Genomic DNA, 17,802 nt, shown 5'->3' on the forward strand with positions numbered 1-17,802 from the left:
AGAGCGAATTTCGTTTGCGTTTGCAAGTTACGGGACCTAAGCTGGCTACGCAATCCGTAAAAGGCCCTATTCGCAGCTGCAATATGCCTTTTCACTTCACGGGAAACGTTATTGTCATATGTCACAAGTGTTCCAAGATACACAAATTCTTCAACAACTTCAAACACATCCCCATCAATCACTACCTCAGCACTAACACCACTAGACCTGCTTCTGTCTCTACCCGCTATCATGTACTTCGTCTTGGTAAAGTTAATCGTCAAGCCTATCCTCGCTGTCTCTCTCTTCAGAGGAGCATAAGCTTCCTCCACTGCCCTACGATCGATGCCGATGACATCAATATCGTCCGCAAAACCGAGGAGCATGTGCGACCGTGTGATGATAGAGCCATTCCTCTGCATGCCTGACCTCCTAATCGCTGCTTCGAGTGCAATGATGAACAATAAATTTGAAAGTGCATCCCCCTGCTTCAATCCATCCAAGGTCACAAACGAGGTTGACATTTCGTCTGCGATCTGAATACTTGATTTTGATCCATCCAGCGTTGCGCGTATCAGCCTAATTAATTTCGCCGGAAAACCATGTTCTGACATTATCTGCCAAAGCTTCTTTTCACTGAATCGTACGCTGCTTTAAAATCAATGAATAGATGGTGAGTCTGCAAGTTATATTCCCGAAATTTATCTAGAATCATCAGCAGGATAAACATTTGATCCGTCGTTGATCGGCCCTCACGAAAACCAGCCTGGTATTCGCCGACAAAGGACTCCTCAAGAGGCCTCAGTCTGTTGAACAGGACACGCGACAGTATCTTATACGCCGAATTTAACAGGGTAATCCCTCTGTAATTGGCACACTCCAGTCTGCGCCCTTTCTTGTAGATTGGGCATATGAGACCATCCAACCAGCTGGTGGATTGATTGATGTAGCTGCTCGCTTTCGTGCTTAAGAAGTTCGATCGGGATCTCGTCCTTCCCAGTAGCCTTGCTGTTTTTCAGCTCCTTGAGGGCCTTTTTAACCTCATCCAGTGTTGGTGGTTCCACTGCTTGACCGTCATCCATTATGTTAATCCTGTTCCTGGGTGCTCCTTCGCTGCTACCATTCAACAAATCTTTGAAGTGCTCCTTCCACCTGGCTGCCACCATTGTTTTGTCTGTCAGAAAATTTCCTTCCCGGTCATTGCACATGGCGGGCACTGGCGCAGTCTTGTGCCGCGCGCCATTGACAGTTGCATAAAACCTCCGCATATCATTCCTGTCCATACTTTCCTGCGCTTCAGCAATCACACTCTCTTCGTGCTGCCGTTTTTTCATGCGGTGGATTCGTTTCTCTGCTGCTCTTGCCACCCTGTACCGCTCGCTGTTCTGCCGGGTACCGGCCACTAGCATTCGACTTCTGGCGACATTCTTTTCGTTCGTCACTCGTTGACACTCCTCGTCGAACCAACCATTACGCTGGCGTCGCTGAGCCGTACCTAACACCTCTTGCGCTGTTGTTGTCACTGCTTCGTGGATATCCCCCCATAAGCTGTTGGCATCTCCAGATCCGATGGTCTCTCCTATCCTCTCGTCTAGCATCTGATGGTACTGTGCAGCTACCCCTTCGGCTGACAAGCGTTGGATGTTGAAACGCATCGTCCGGTTGTTTCTTGAACTCGTGACGCTGGATAGTCGCGCCCGAATTTTTGCGACTAAAAGATAATGATCCGAGTCAATGTTCGGGCCTCTGTAGGACCTCACATCTATGACGTCCGAAAAATGTCGCCCGTCGACCAGCACGTGGTCTATCTGGGAGCAAGTGTCACCACTCGGGTGTCGCCAGGTGTGTTTTCGGATATTCTTACGTGCGAAGTAGGTACTGCTGATTGCCATCCCTATAGCAGCCGCGAATGTCACAAGGCGCAGACCATTATCGTTGGTAACGGAATGAAGGCTTTCCGTTCCAATGACAGGTCGAAAGAAACTTTCCCTGCCTATCTGCGCATTTGCATCTCCGATGACTATTTTGACATCTTGTTTTGGGCACTCTCCGTAGGCCTTATCAAGGCTTTCATAGAACTCATCCTTCATGTCATCGAGTTTGTCGTTCGTTGGCGCATAGATGCTGATCAGGCTGTAGTTGAAGAATTTGCTCTTCATCCTCAACACACAGATTCGGTCACTTATCGGCTTCCACCGAATAACTCGCTTCATCTGCTTCCCGATCACTATAAAGCCAACTCCGCGTTCTGCCTTATCGCCGCCGCTGTAGTAGATGTGGTACTTGAATGAAGTGTTGGCGATGGGATCCACCGCTCGGAATTCGCGTTCTCCAGTTTTGGGCCAGCGTATCTCCTGGATAGCAGCCACCTTAACGCCAACATTCTGCAGTTCACGAGCCAGGAGCCCAACACATGCGGGCTCATTCAAAGTTCTCACGTTCCAAGATCCGACTTTCCAATCGTTGTCCTTTATTCGTTGCCGGGTCTGTTGCCGTTGAATCAATCCGTTAACTCTACTATAGACGAGTGCACCGATGAACTGAATTCATCGCGGTCCGAGAATTTTGACACTACAGCGGGGTCGCTTCCAAACAGAAATAAACGATTTCCAATCAGAATTGATCAATTCTGATTGGGAACGACCCCGCTGTAGTGTCAAAATTCTCGGACCGCGATGAATTCAGTTCATCGGTGCACTCGTCTATTGCTTTTCTGGGTGTTTGAAGGGTTTCAGCAGGCTACCTTACCGGGGCCGCGCTGCCTACATTGCGTTGAAGGGGCTGCCTTCTTAGGTATAGCTGACGCGATACAGCATTTCATACTCAGCCGCTGGATGCCAGAACAGACGCTGTTTGAGCCGCACCTCCTTGGTGAACAGACGCTCGAATCGTACCTCCTCAATCTAGCTGAAGTCAGAAGGACAACAGTGCCCAGGCTGCACTACCAGCTAAGCACACAACTCTTAGTTGGCGGTCTTTGTCATCGTTTGACCCGTGGAAGCATGAGGTAGGAACTTGTGAGGAACAGAGCTATGTTGGACGCTCTCCTTATCGACTCACCGTTACAGCTACATTTTCTTACTGTTATTAATTGACGATTAGTGTAATTTTCGTATCTGAGAACATCACTCTCTATTTGGTGAACGCAAAAAATATAACACTGTTTCTGATATATAGCGCTTTGATACTAAGAAAAACACTCTTTTATTTTGAAGTGAAACATTATAATAAATTTTCACATTGTTATCAATATACTAACATGACGTGGAACATTATTACATAATTTATGAAATATGTTGAACACATTTTGTAGTCTGAGATCTGAATTCCTTTATAGAATAATATATTACATATTATGAGGGTAGCGCAGAAATTTTCACAATTGGATCAGTTCTACATGAGCGCATTTTTTATTTGTTGTTTTTTTTTTATATGGAAAGAACATCCTTGCAGCCGAGAAAACATTGTCCCGAAAAAGATGATAAACGCCTCTCCGTAATAGAACCTGGTAGCACTGACTTTAAAAGCATTGAAAAAAGCGTTTTCTTAATTGAAAATAAACAATTGAAAAATTACTGTGATTTTCATTTTCCCCTAGAGGAAGCACATTTTCGGTACACTCGTACAGCTCATGCATTGTATCGTACGCAATAAGTGAATACGTCAAATGAAAGTCTGTCTATCGTAGAATAGACCAACCGAATAATATTTCGCATTATTTGTCAGAAAATTATCGAATTTACGTATTTTGTGCTCGGAGAATGTTATCTTGAATTGAACAATTTGTAGCCTAGATTTGAACTAGAAAACGGGGGTGAGCTTCCAGTGTTGGCCGGCAGACTGCGCTAGTAGTTGCTTTATTTACTCTTAGGCGATGGAAAATTCCAAATTTAGTTTCCAAATTCCTCAAGAATTCAAGCATTCTGAGTTGAGATATAACTGCTTAATGAAAAATAGTTATGAGAATTTGCAGATCCATATAATTTTTGATTGTTTACCATAAAATTGGCTGTTTTTTTCTCGAGGTGCTGCCGCCAGTAGCTCAAAGCTAGATTAAAATTGGTTCAAATCAAGATTAAAATCATTATTGAGAAATTATTGAATTTTTCAATGACACTTAGTGCAAATACAATTTATTTAATACAAATTTTTCTGGAAGCTAATACCCATGGCTTTCACGTACATGAGATTCTACCCTAGTAAATTATTTTCTTGCAGAAGAAAAAATTGGTCAAATTTTCAGCTGCTTCAGAAAGATGCAATTCAGTTCAACTCATGATTGCCTACCCTACCTCTTTGCTATACCATAATCGCAATTTTTGTTTTTATTTTAAGTAGTGAGCGGAAGATTTTCACACTTATTTGAATATGATGACCACAATTGTTTCGTTTGATATCACAAGTTTTTTTAATTGTCTAAACGTCTAAAATTGCTAAACCATATATATTTGATGTATGATAAGAGCCTAGAAAAAAACTTTTTTAAATTTTAATTCAACAATATCTATTTTGTTAAATGTGAAATTGTAAAATCCAGATTTTTTCCGATCCCGGTCACAGTTCACAACCGACCAAATCTCGGGATCCGGCCTTCGAGGGTTTCGCAGCGGACTTCGAATATGGCGGACTTCCAACTCGCGGGGAATTATTCGGACGGGGAGAAATAACGAAAGAACGCGCCCGAACAGCTTTACTGTTTGCAATAGACTCAATTTATTTATGTTCTGACTGGATTACACAGGTTGTCTATAGTTGTGGTAGTGTAAGTTTACTTGGAAGGGAAAACAAGTTACATCTAGTTCATTAGGGTAATTCAAAGTAGTTAACGTATTAGGGTAGGTCAAATTTTTTTAAGTTAGCGAAAGTTTTTTCTCTTTTGGCCAGTTAACAGAAATCGTTTCAGTTTTCAGTTTTTTTTTAATATTATGAGGAGAGCGAACATTTTTACATGTTTGATGAGCGCAATTTTCAAATTATCTATTTAATATGACAGCAACATTTTTCCAACTAAGTACGCGACTCTTTTATTATAAAGAGCGACGAAGTTTCATATGGCTATCCGATGAGTGAAGTTTTATGAATATAAGATCACCGCTTCTATTTTGGGGAGCCGACAAATTAATGTTCTGTTTTTAATGTATGAAGAGCGCAATGGTCTCATCTAACATTCAAACTCGTTTATTTTGTTTAAGTACTTCAAAATTGTCTCAATGTTTTCAATTAGATAAGATATTTTATCATCTTAGATTGCAAATCCTTTATTTTAAATGGGTAGACAGACATTCTCACATTTTTATCAATTTGCGATGAGAGCAATTTTCTAGTATAAATAGAATATAGTTAAATTGAATTAAAATTTGTCACATTTTACTTGATATTATGAGTGCAAGTTTTTCATCTGATATCACCACTAGTTTTTTTTTATTTTATGAAGTTTGCAGCTATTACACCACTTATCTTTGAATTATGATATATATTTTTTTCCGACCAACAAATTTGACAAATTGAAAACTATTACACTATTATTTTTCAAATAAGATTAAACTTGTCCGAACAAAATCATATAAATCCGTAATTTCATATATTACATTGTTAATGATATATTTTGAGGGAATTTCTACGACTGAGATCGCAGCTCATTGAAAAGCGAAGGAATTTTCACATTGTTATTGATTTACGATGAGAGCTGTTTTCGAATCTGAGATAGCCACTTTATATTTTGGGAACTGAAAAATCTATTATCCTTTTTTGGTATAAGATGAGCGCAATTTTAACATCCAAGACTAACACTTTTTTGTGAGCGGGAAAATTGTCTTGTTTGCTTTATTTTGGGAACAGTAAAATAGTTAAATTGAGCGCAATGCTTGAATTATTTATATGGGGGCGTAGCATAATAAGGGGCGCAGCTATTTTGAAAACTTGGGTAACCAGCTCTGATTTTAGCATGACAGCACTGGTTGTAGCGCGTTCACCCATAAATCCAGCCTGAAATTGCCCCACGAACTCTCTTGTAATCGATGATAGACGGCGGCATAAAATTTGAGAGAGTATCTTGTATCTCTCAAATTTTATGCCGCCGTCTATCATCGATTGCAAGAGAGTTCGTGGGGCAATTTCAGGCTGGATTTATGGGTGAACGCGCTACAACGGACCAGATGTTCACCATCCGCCAGGTGTTGCAGAAATGCCGCGAATACAACGTGCCCACACATCACTTGTTCATCATCTTTTAACAGCGTATGATACAATCGATCGAGAAAAGCTATGGCAAATTATGCACGAATGCGGATTCCCGGATAAACTGATACGATTGATCAAGGCGACGATGGATCGAGTGATGTGCGTAGTTCGAGTATCAGGGACACTCTCGAGTCCCTTCGAGTCTCGCAGAGGGTTACGGCAAGGTGATAGTCTTTCGTGCTTGCTGTTCAGCATTGCTTTAGAGGGTGTAATAAGGAGAGCGGGGATAAACACGAGTGGAACGATTTGCACGAAGTCCGTTCAGCTGCTTGGCTTCGCTGATGATATTGATATTATAGCTCGTAAAATTGAGACGATGGCGGAGACGTACATCCGACTAAAGAGTGAAGCCAGGCGAATCGGATTAGCCATTAATGTGTCGAAGACAAAGTACATGATGGCAAAGGGCTCTAGGGAGGAATCACCGCGCCCGCCACCCCGAATTCATATCGACGGTGATGAAATCGAGGCGGTTGAAGAATTCGTGTACTTGGGCTCACTGGTGACCGCCGACAACGACACCAGCAGAGAAATTCAGAGGCGCATTGTGACAGGAAATCGTACTTACTTTGGACTCCGCAGAACTCTACGATCGAATTAAGTTCGCCGTAACACGAAGTTAACGATCTACAAAACGCTGATTAGACCGGTGGTTCTCTATGGGCACGAAACATGGACCCTACGTGCAGAAGACCAACGCGCCCTTGGAGTTTTGGAACGGAATGTCGGATAGCAACCCGACTAAAATGGTTCGCGAGAGTCATCCGACCGGTACAAGAAGACGGGGAGCGCAGTGAGCTAGGTGGGTCGACCAAGTGGAGGACGATCTGCGGACGCTACGCAGAGAGCGGAACTAGACCGAGTGGAATGGAGACGGCTACTATGTACAGCAGAGGCCACCCCGGCCTTAGCCTGATCGGTAAGGTAAGTAAGAATAATTAATGCAGCAGTTGTGCGGATACTACGAGGTTAGCTTTGAGCATCTCAGCTCACATGCGATCGATCCCTGGGGCACAGTTCGATTTCATGCTACGGATGGCTGGTTCACTTGAAAAAGGTTTCCAAACTGCTCAAACCAGCGTTTCAGCTGGCCCGCCGGGTCGGTCAATAGCTGTCCAGACTGGCATCGTATCATTTATCTTAATCCCACTAAGGCAACGTGAGACATCGTAGAGGAGACGAATGTAGCCGGTATTTGCGTCCTTCTTGCCTTCGTCGGCTCCACCCTCGCTCTTTTGTCCCATCTACAGGAGGCAGCGTTTCACTTCCTTCTCGAGAGCTGAATACTGCTGACAGGCTACGGCTTTGGCTCCTCGTGTTTTCGCTCGCTCTATTGCGGATTTCTGTGATCTACTGCTTTCTTCGGGTATGTAGCTCACCCAAATTATTATCGCCTATGGCGATGAAGACGTTCTTTATGGCGACGTTCTTGGTATGTTTCCACCTTCCGGAATATCCGTAACACTGTTCTCCAGCTCCTTAACGAAGGATCTTTTCACCGCAGTGTCTTCCATTCGGCGTGTCGTCCGATTTGAACCGTCGTCAACGCAATATCGGCGCAGCGTTTGTTCCGGACATCAAGAAGGCTACGTTCCAGTCAACCAGTCATCGTATAAGAAATTGAATAAGATGTTTAAGTGGAGGCGATATGCGTACATTTTACATGCGCCTATATGGAGGCATGGATGGCATTACTGATTGACTAGGGTCTCCATTTTTGGTTGATGCAGATGTGGTCGATATGATTTTCCGTGACGCCAAATCTTAAAAAATAAGTGACGCTCCCTACTGCAGACAATTTGCAGATTTACAATAAAGTGTCTATAGTCGTGACCAGCATTGTGCTCAAATTTAACCAATAGGTTCATACGGAAACGTTTGCACATATTTTTTTTGGCTTCTCGGTCATTGTAATTTTCAATGACTCATATATTGCCACAGTTCCAGGTGATAAATGTTGGATATTTTAACCAGCGATTAACACACAACGATGTACGAATTTTGTTCTCACGACCAGCCTGACTCATACAGCAGCACAATGTGGTTGCAGAATTACGCTCTGCATACCTATATTTAAGTGCATCGTTTTACAATCTTGACACACTGACCGGTGCCAGCAGTAGATCATTGCATCGGCATTGTATGTCAAGCCAACGGGAATGCAACGATGACGACGTTGATGATTGTTGCTGATATAATATGTGGTAGCAAGTCGAATCACTTTGAACTACTATTGATGGATGAGCGATTTAAGTAACCCGTTTGAGATTTGTTTCATTCAGTAAGGGATTGAACCTGTTCAAGTTAAGGCGATGCTGCGTTTTGTGATCGTATTGTGTTCAGTGATCAGTTGGGTTTATGCAGCTCCGACTGTGGTACATCTTTTTGTGAAATTTCATATTGTGTTCTACAATTGTTAATTTGTTCTACTAATTCTAGCATCTGGGGGAATCGGACTCAGACGTTTACGGGTACAGCACGGAGCTTCCGCTAATCATAGATCCGATAGTTGTGACAACGAAGCCCATAGTTGAAACATCTTACGTAAACCCAGTGACCATGGATTCCATTCCATGGACGGCTACAACTGCTCAACAGCCTGCATTCCAACAACCGCAGCCGCCATTTCAGCATCACCATCAAGCCCATCAACCCCAACAGCCCCAGCAACCTCACCAACCCCAGATCCAATACTACTATTATCAGCCCCGGTATCCGTACAACATGCACCCTTATCAGGTGCAACCGGCGCACGGGTACCAGTGGCAAAACACGGTTCCACTGCAGCAGCCTGTCATACAGCCGGAAAATACCAACGTTCTGCCCTGTACCAATCCTTACCACCACAGTGGTGGTTATCAGCAGTACGGTTATTGATGCGGTTCCCATCAAAAGGGATCCCCCGACTCCGCAACAAATTGTCAGAGCTACATAAAAGCAAAAACTCGTCAATTATCCTCCACACAGCTCTAATTTTACGAATGAAATCACTTCAAAGTCCACTTTGCCCACCGCACTCCGATTGTGTACGTACAATTTAAGCAACGAAACGAAAAGCTTCCAAAGCTTCCGAAAATCTTCCACCGAGAAGGGCCGCAGTTCTGGGTTTCCCTGCGTTGCTGGGTGGGCAAACATAGCCCGACTCTTGTATAAGCATGGAAAGCGAAGAAATGACGACAGCTTAGAAGCACTCGATTAAATTCAAACAATTTCGATAATACCGCGCCACCCCGCAACTGCTATCGTTACTCATTGTTGCAGCTTGACGATGCTGGTTGGATCACTTCGGCGTTCTGAACGAAGATTCAAATGATTTTCAGAAGCAAAAGGAAACTGGGTATTGATTAGTTTACATACGAAGGTGGATAATCATCCTCGTCCGGGCTGAAAGAAAAGCAATTTACATTTCGAGAATAAAAACGACAATACCTTTCAACTGCCGCTGTTCCACTCAATTGAAACGCAAGGTATCTTTTTTCCTCCGATTAGTCCAATGTTATTTCTATTCCAGTCAGTGGTGCTTCATATTTAAACTCCAAATGAGGTGTATCGGTTTCGTACCCCAGGGTAATTTGTGTCTGCCATCCGTATCGTTAAATATTGTTACTTCTCGTTCCGCGTGCTGACGACTTTTCGTTCCAGCAGTTAACCAGCGCGCCTGGGACACAGAAATAGAACGCGGGCCTTCGGGGAGCTCCCGGCTTGGGGAGTGTTTGGGTTTGAATTCCGTTTTCTAGAACATCATTTATCTGATTGATTACTTTTGTAACAGGCATGCCATTGCTGAGATTGAAGAAGCTAGCTGCGTACCTAAATGAAATTCGATGTAATTGGCAATCACTAGGCAGCTGATGATATTTTCATGAGAGGGGATACAATCTGAAGTTATCATCTTAAGGAAGTGATAGTGTATTAAAACTTCTTAACACTGTCCATTTAGCACACTAAAAAGTCACTTGTTTGGAAATGTAACCGACTGGTTATGATCTGTTACAGAATAATACTATTGCAGTGAATATTTCCATTGACTACAAAAGGGTCAACTCTTGCATCAAATTGAAACCGCTTAACTTTTAGGTCTTCATTTCATTTTTTCTGAGCATCATAACAGATTGCAAACTCATTTGGGATACGCTGGGTCGCCAAACATCAACCGCACACGGCTATCCATAGAGCAAAAGCTTTCAGTTTCAATCAATTCCGCTGCTTGATGCATGCAGCACAGAAGCATGGGAAGCATGCGTGTATGTAGATTGTGCGTTTTCCTACGAACGAACGAAACCTGTCGTACATACCGTGTTTTGATCTATAAATATTTATGCGAAAACATCCTATGCATAACAAATATTTCATCACTCGGTTGCTCTATTCATAAGCACGCGCAAACCTACATAAATACCGGCGGCGGCGACGACCTTCTGATCCGATTTCAGGATCTCCCATTTAGCAGGATCTGCAGTGCCGGTGGTTGTGGTGGGCAACGCCAACGGAAGCTATACGCAAGGTGAGGAAGGTTCGGTGTCGCTGCTTTGCATAGCTTGGATAAATCTTGCTCGGTGATGCGTGTGCCAGACCAGGTATTCAGCAGCATGGAATGGGATCAACGGTTCCGAGTAGAATTCCTCACCGTTATCATCATGTGCATTCGGTGCGCTAGCAGGCGATTGAATGGGGCGATGCGATACATTTCACTGCTGCAGACGAATGTATGGTGACAGGAAAGCACATGATACCAGGTGCAGATAGCGGAAAAATGGCACAAAATACAATATGAATTGAAATATTGTTTAGATACACTCCGAATAAAATTTATAGAGATTTTAGAATGGATAGACTCAAGAGTATCCTGATCTGGAGAATGAGATATTAGATCAATATGGTGTTTGGTACTGAATCTGCATTGTTATTCGACAAGCCTTCTAATGCAGGCTGGTAGCACATGGTCTGCCAAATGCACATCAAGCAATCTAGTAGGCGAGCAAACTGTTGTTCCGTCACTACCTCGCGAACGTCAAATTGTAAACACAAGTTGCTTCCTGGGGGCACCCACTTGTCCACAATAATTCCAAGCTCCACTAGTGTTTTGGTTTATATGTTTTGATTGAAGAATATGTATAAAACTTTTCTAACTTCTGGCACACACATTCGCCATGCACATACATTTCACACGCGAATTCGACTATAACACTGAAGTGATTGTACCTACCTTGATACCTTGTTGGCTACAAAGTAACTTTACTCCAACGCCGAGCGTATAGTAGAGCACCATCTTCGTCGGTCTTGGGCGATGTTCCTCCAGTTTCCCCGAACGTGTAGGGATCGTAGATCTTCTTCAACCCCGTGCAGCCAGCGAGTTCGCGGCCGCCCACGAAGTCGCCTACCTTTACCGGGTTCTCTGCTGAATTATTTCTTCCGACATTCGCACTACGTGCCCAGCCCACTGAAGTCTGCCGTATTTTATACGTGATTCGTGCGTCTGCGCCACACTCCATTTTCTTGTTTCCCACCGAGAATTGTCCGCAGCACTTTGCGCTCAAAAACTCCAAAAGCTTTTCGGTCTACCTCCTTTAACGTCCACGCTTCGTGACCGTAGAGGGCAACCGGAAGAATCAGCGTCTTATACAGAGCGAATTTTGTTTGCGTTTGCAAGTTACGGGACCTAAGCTGGCTACGCAATCCTTAAAAGGCCCTATTCGTAGCTGCAATACGCCTTTTCACTTCACGGGAAACGTCATTGTCACATGTCACAAGCAAGCTTGCTATTTGATGAAAACATTCGCGAAATGATGCGATTTGCTTTCGACAACGAATACGTTTTCACCCATCTTCGCTTTATTCAATCAACCTCCCATACGAGTAGGGTGACCATATAGAAATAAGGTGAAGGAGGACATTCAGACCAAATTTGATTGAAAAAGGAGGACATTTGAATAAGAAGGAGGACACTTTTTAAAAAGCACAAATCTCGCGTTCAGTATCATACAGACATATCTGCAATGATCGATTTATCTTCATAGATTTTCTCTTTGTATTATTGGACTCAATAACTTTTTATTCGGTTACTCTGTATTACTGCTATTCTTATCCAACTTCTAGAGATTTGTCCGAAAATTTAGTAGCTTGGGTAAATCATTCGAATAAGAATTCGAAAATTCAAAATTTCTGTTTGGCGGAACATACAAAACATTATTTTGCGTCCAACCAGAGTGAACTGTAAACCATTCGATAGAATCAGCGAAATATTTTAGTTTTGATCCAGGTGATGAACATTTCAAGTTCTCCCCATCACCGTCAGATTTCTAACTTCTAACCGACTCATAGATACAATCTGTGAGAGAAATGAACACGTTATTATGTGTCGATGGCGCTGATTGCCAATATTGCCATTTTTCTCAAATCACATTCAGCCAGACCGAACTAAGTCCACAGCATTTTATAATCAATTTATTCTCAACTATACAAAAATCAACTGGTTTTTAATAACAGCATTATGTCGATACACCTCATCCTGGTAATTTAACACAGGAGCCGTCATTGAACAACAAGCCTAATTAGAATAATAAAGCTTGAAAAAACTCAAATAGGGAATCGCGCTACTTGGGCGGTGGTATAGAAGGCGGTGGTATGAACCAATTGACACAACTTTTGGAATGTGGTGAGATAGGTATAGTATCTACCCGTGTACAACATTTCAAGTCAATTTGTTCAAAATTAACTGAGTTATTGTGGAAAACAGACGAATATAGAAGCCACCGCCCAAGTGGCGCGATACCCTACTTGTTACGCTTTGGCTGATCGAAAAATGGCGTTTTCACGAAAACCATCCTTGAGAAGAATGTTTAGAACTTGATTCCTACTTCACGACTGACATTCAGCAAGGTAATATGACCTGGAGGTAACGCGCTTGGTTATCACTCAGATGATCCAAGTTCGAATCTCTTTCATATTTTTGAAAACTTTTTTTGTACTTAGTGCACTTTGGCAGAAAATTTTCATGGTTTTCTTCGACCAGCATAAATTTGAAGTACACAAATTGCTCCACATTCACATCTCAGGACCTCAGGGCATACAAGGACATCGTTTGACATAATCACTCGTTCATATTTCAAACTATTTTGAGACCTTCGTGCTACCATACTATACACGTCCTCTTTGATTCATGCAAAGAATTGTGAGTGATATCGATTTCGACTTGATAGACCATGAAAAATCGAGATTTTTTTCACTATCCAACTGGTTTTATCTGAAACAAAAAAATACTTTCAGCCAAACTGAACTATAAACCATTTCCTAATGTTTTTGATCAGCCAGAGTGAACTGAGTGCAAAGTACCAAGAAATAAAATGTAATTATATCAATGATTCCAAATAATTTACATGTATTCTTCTTTTCTGATGGTTTAAATATGGAGGCTTGTATGTTACATGTGTGCGGAAAAGTTTCAAATAATCTTCGCTGTTGTTTATTTGTGAGTGGTTGAACTTTGAGCTTAATTATCTCGAAATTATCTTTTTGGCGCTTAGTTCGGTTTAGCAGAACCCCGGCCATATAGTACCAGCACAAAAATATTTGCCAGCTACTCATACAATTTCAAGTTTAAGTTCAAAAAGGACGACGTTTTCATGGAAAAGGAGGATATTCCATTTTTTATCAAAAAGGAGGACATGTCCTCGTTTAGGATACCATATGGTCACCCTACATACGAGTAGCACACGAACGGACTCAACACTGATCAGCATAGTTGACTCTTCCTTTTCGCCGTTGAGCCGTTGCGTTCTAGCCAAGCATCTCTTTTCATCGCTTTCGATGTTTTTCGACAGCTTATCGCGAAGCCTTAGCCGTAGCTTCGCAAACCAACCTATTCGGTATGGTTCGGCTGTTCGGGCGAGCGTGTGACGGCCCAGTCAGATGTGTGCAAAATCGTTTGTGATTTACATCATGTTCGTTTTGCCACCTCTTTGCTGCTGGTCATCGCTGATCAGTGCACAGTTCAATCGCACGCGATAAATATACAGTTGTTGAGTTGTGATGAGCACTAGTGAGGTGATCATTTGCATCATTGGTCACAAGTGTTCCAAGATAAACAAATTCTTCAACAACTTCAAACACTTCCCCATCAATCACTATCTCAGCACTAACACCACTAGGCCTGCTTCTGTCTCTACCCGCTATCATGTACTTCGTCTTGGAAGAGTTAATCGTCAAGCCTATCCTCGCCGTTTCTCTCTTCAGAGGAGCATAAGCTTCCTCCACTGCTCTACGATCGATGCCGATGAGATCAATATCGTCCGCAAAACCGAGGAGCATGTGCGACCGTGTGATGATAGAGCCATTCCTCTGCACGCCTGACCTTTTTTTTTCTACGTTTATTTGTCGATTTGGCTTATTTAAAACTATTTACATAATTTATTAAACTACGACTTCTAAATTGAAATTTAGTTCATTCACATCTATTCTATCATTGCAATTCTGAATGAAAGTGATGTAGCGCTCCTTCGAGTGCAATGTTGAACAATAAATTTGAAAGAGCATCTCCCTGCTTCAATCCATCCAAGGTCACAAACGACGTAGACACTTCGTCCGCGATCCGAATACTTGATTTTGATCCATCCAGCGTTGCCTAATAAGTTTCGCCGGAAAACCATGTTCTGACATTATCTGCCAAAGCTCATTTCTTTTCACTGAATCGTACGCTGCCTTAAAATCAATGAACAGATGGTGAGTCTGCAAGTTATATTCCCGAAATTTATCTAGGATCATCCGCAGGGTAAACATTTGATCCGTCGTTGATCGGCCCTCACGAAAACCAGCCTGGTATTCGCCGACGAAGGACTCCTCAAGAGGTCGCAGTCTGTTGAACAGGACACGCGACAGTATCTTATACGCCGAATTTAAAAGGGTAATCCCTCTGTAATTGGCACACTCCAGTCTGTGCCCTTTCTTGATTGGGCATATGAGGCCATCCAACCAACTGGTGGGCAATTCTTCATCCTCCCAAATCTTTATAATAAACTGGTGGATTGATTGATGTAGCTGCTCGCTTCCGTGCTTAAGAAGTTCGACCGGCATCTCGTCCTTCCCAGCAGCCTTGCTGTTTTTCAGCTCCTAAAGGGCCTTTTTAACCTCATCCAGTGTTGGTGGTTCCACTGCACTGCTTGACTGTCATCCATTATGTTAATCCTGTTCCTGGGTGCTCCTTCGCTGCTACCATTCAACAAATCTTCGAAGTGCTCCTTCCACCTGGCTGCCACCATTGTTTTGTCTGTCAGCAAATTTCCTTCCCGGTCATTGCACATGGCGGGCACTGGCGCAGTCTTGTGTCGCGCGCCATTAATAGTTGCATAAAACCTCCGCATATCGTTCCTGTCCATACTTTCCTGCGCTTCAGCAATAACACTCTCTTCGTGTTGCCGTTTTTTCCAGGTTTCGTTTCTCTTCTGCTCTTGCAACCTTGTACCGCTCTCTGTTCTGCCAGGTACCGGCCACTAGCATTCGACTTCTGGCGGCATTCTTTTCGTTCGTAACTCGTTGTCAGTCCTCGTCAAACCAACCATTACGTTGGCGTCGCTGAGCGGTACCAATCACCTCTTGCACTGTTGTTGTCACTGCTTTGAGGATGATTCCCCATAAGCTGTTGACATCTCCAGATCTGTTGGTCTCTCCTATCCTCTCGTCTAGCTTCTGATGGTGCTGTGCAGTAACCCCTTCGGCTGACAAGCGCTGGATATTGAAACGCATCGTCCTGTTGTTTCTTGAACTCGTGACGCTGGATAATCGCGCCCGAATTTTAGCGGCTACAAGATAATGATCCGAGTCGATGTTCGGGCCTCTGTAGGACCTCACATCTATGACGTCCGAGAAATGTCGCCCGTCGACCAGCATGTGGTCTATCTGGGAGCAAGTATCACCACTCGGGTGTCGCCAGGTGTGTTTTCGGATATTCTTACGAGCGAAGTAGGTACTGCTGATTGCCATCCCTCTAGCAGCAGCGAATGTCACAAGGCGCAGACCATTATCGTTGGTAACAGAATGAAGGCTTTCCGTTCCAATGACAGGCCGAAAGAAACTTTCCCTGCCGATCTGCGCATTTGCATCTCCGATGACTATTTTGACATCTTGTTTTGGGCACTCTCCGTAGGCCTTATCAAGGCTCTCATAGAACTCATCCTTCATGTCATCGGGTTTGTAGTTCGTTGGCGCATAGATGCTGATCAGGCTGTAGTTGAAGAACTTGCCCTTCATCCTCAACACACAGATTCGGTCGCTTATCGGCTTCCACCGAATAACTCGCTTCATCTGCTTCCCGATCACTATAAAGCTAACTCCGCGTTCTGCCTTTATCGCCGCCGCTGTAGTAGATGTGGTACTTGAATGAAGTGTTGGCGATGGGCTCGGAATTCGCGTTCTCCAGTTTTGGGCCAGCGTATATCCTGGCTAGCGGCCACATTAACGCCGACATTCTGCAGTTCACGAGCCAGGAGCCCAACACGTGCGGTATCATTCAAAGTTCTCACGTTCCAAGATCCGACTTTCCAATCGTTGTCCTTCATTCGTTGCCGGGTCTGTTGCCGTTGAATCAATCCGTTTACTCTACTATTGCCTAGACTATTGCTTTTCTGGGTGTTTGAAGGTTTTCAGCAGGCTACCTTACCGGGGCCGCGCTGCCTACATTGCGTTGAAGGGGCTGCCTCCTTAGGTATAGCTGACGCAATACAGCATTTCATACTCAGCCGCTGGATGCCAGAACAGACGCTGTTTGAGCCGCACCTCTTTGGTGAACAGAGGCTCGAGTCGTACCTCCCCAATCTAGCTGAAGTCAGAAGGACAACAGTACCCAGGCTGCACTGCCAGCTAAGCACACAACTCTTAGCTGGCGGTCTTTGTCATCGTTTGACCCGTGGAAGCATGAGGTAGGAACTAGTGAGGACCAGAGCTATGTCAGAAGCTCTCCTTATCGACTCACCGTTTTACAGCCCAATGTACTACATTAGTAGTTATTTAGGTTCTCCCGTTTATGGTTCGAGTAACAACACATATATAATTTATTTTAGCCGTTTTTATGCCAGGAATTTTTTCAGAAGATAAATAAATTCTATGTTGCAGACCCACAGGAAGTGCTCATTTGTATCAAAAATTTCAACATGGGTTTCAACTGAAGCAAACATTTGTCAAATGACAGACAAAACTAGCATCTTAAATCAAGTTTCGTTGGTAGGGGTTCATTCAAATATTACGTAACGCAAAGTTTGGCAATTTTGGACCCCCTCCCTCCCCCACGTAACAACTTTTGTATGGAAAGTTTTTAAATTTTGTATGAAGCGTAACACAGCGCTAGACCCCCTCCCTCCCCCCATTAGCGTTACGTAATATTTGAACGAACCCTAGACGAATGTCAATGTCACTTAGATATCGTTGACAAAAGCAAAAGCATCAATTATCAAATTTGTTCCTCTACTCCCAAAAGGTAGCTAATATGAATTATTCAGAATATAAAATAAACATCACGTTTGCTAACTAACTCAGCAATTGGTTAGCCAGTGGTGAACCGTTTTCCTCGACGATGTCATCTCATTTGTCCACTGT

At 43.3% G+C, this 17,802-nt stretch overlaps 1 protein-coding gene across 1 annotated transcript; it reads left to right on the forward strand.

The window, feature by feature from the left end:
• Positions 1-8,356: 8,356 nt before the first annotated feature.
• On the forward strand, positions 8,357-9,674 carry LOC109433320 (uncharacterized). The gene is made up of 2 exons (XM_019709754.3): positions 8,357-8,594; positions 8,659-9,674. Exons 1-2 carry the CDS (start codon positions 8,532-8,534, stop codon positions 9,094-9,096), a joined length of 501 nt encoding a protein of 166 aa, XP_019565299.3. The 5' UTR covers positions 8,357-8,531; the 3' UTR covers positions 9,097-9,674.
• The last annotated feature ends 8,128 nt before the right edge of the window (positions 9,675-17,802 follow it).

This window comes from Aedes albopictus, chromosome 3, assembly GCF_035046485.1.
Source record: "Aedes albopictus strain Foshan chromosome 3, AalbF5, whole genome shotgun sequence".
NCBI classification, from domain to species: Eukaryota; Metazoa; Arthropoda; class Insecta; order Diptera; family Culicidae; genus Aedes; species Aedes albopictus.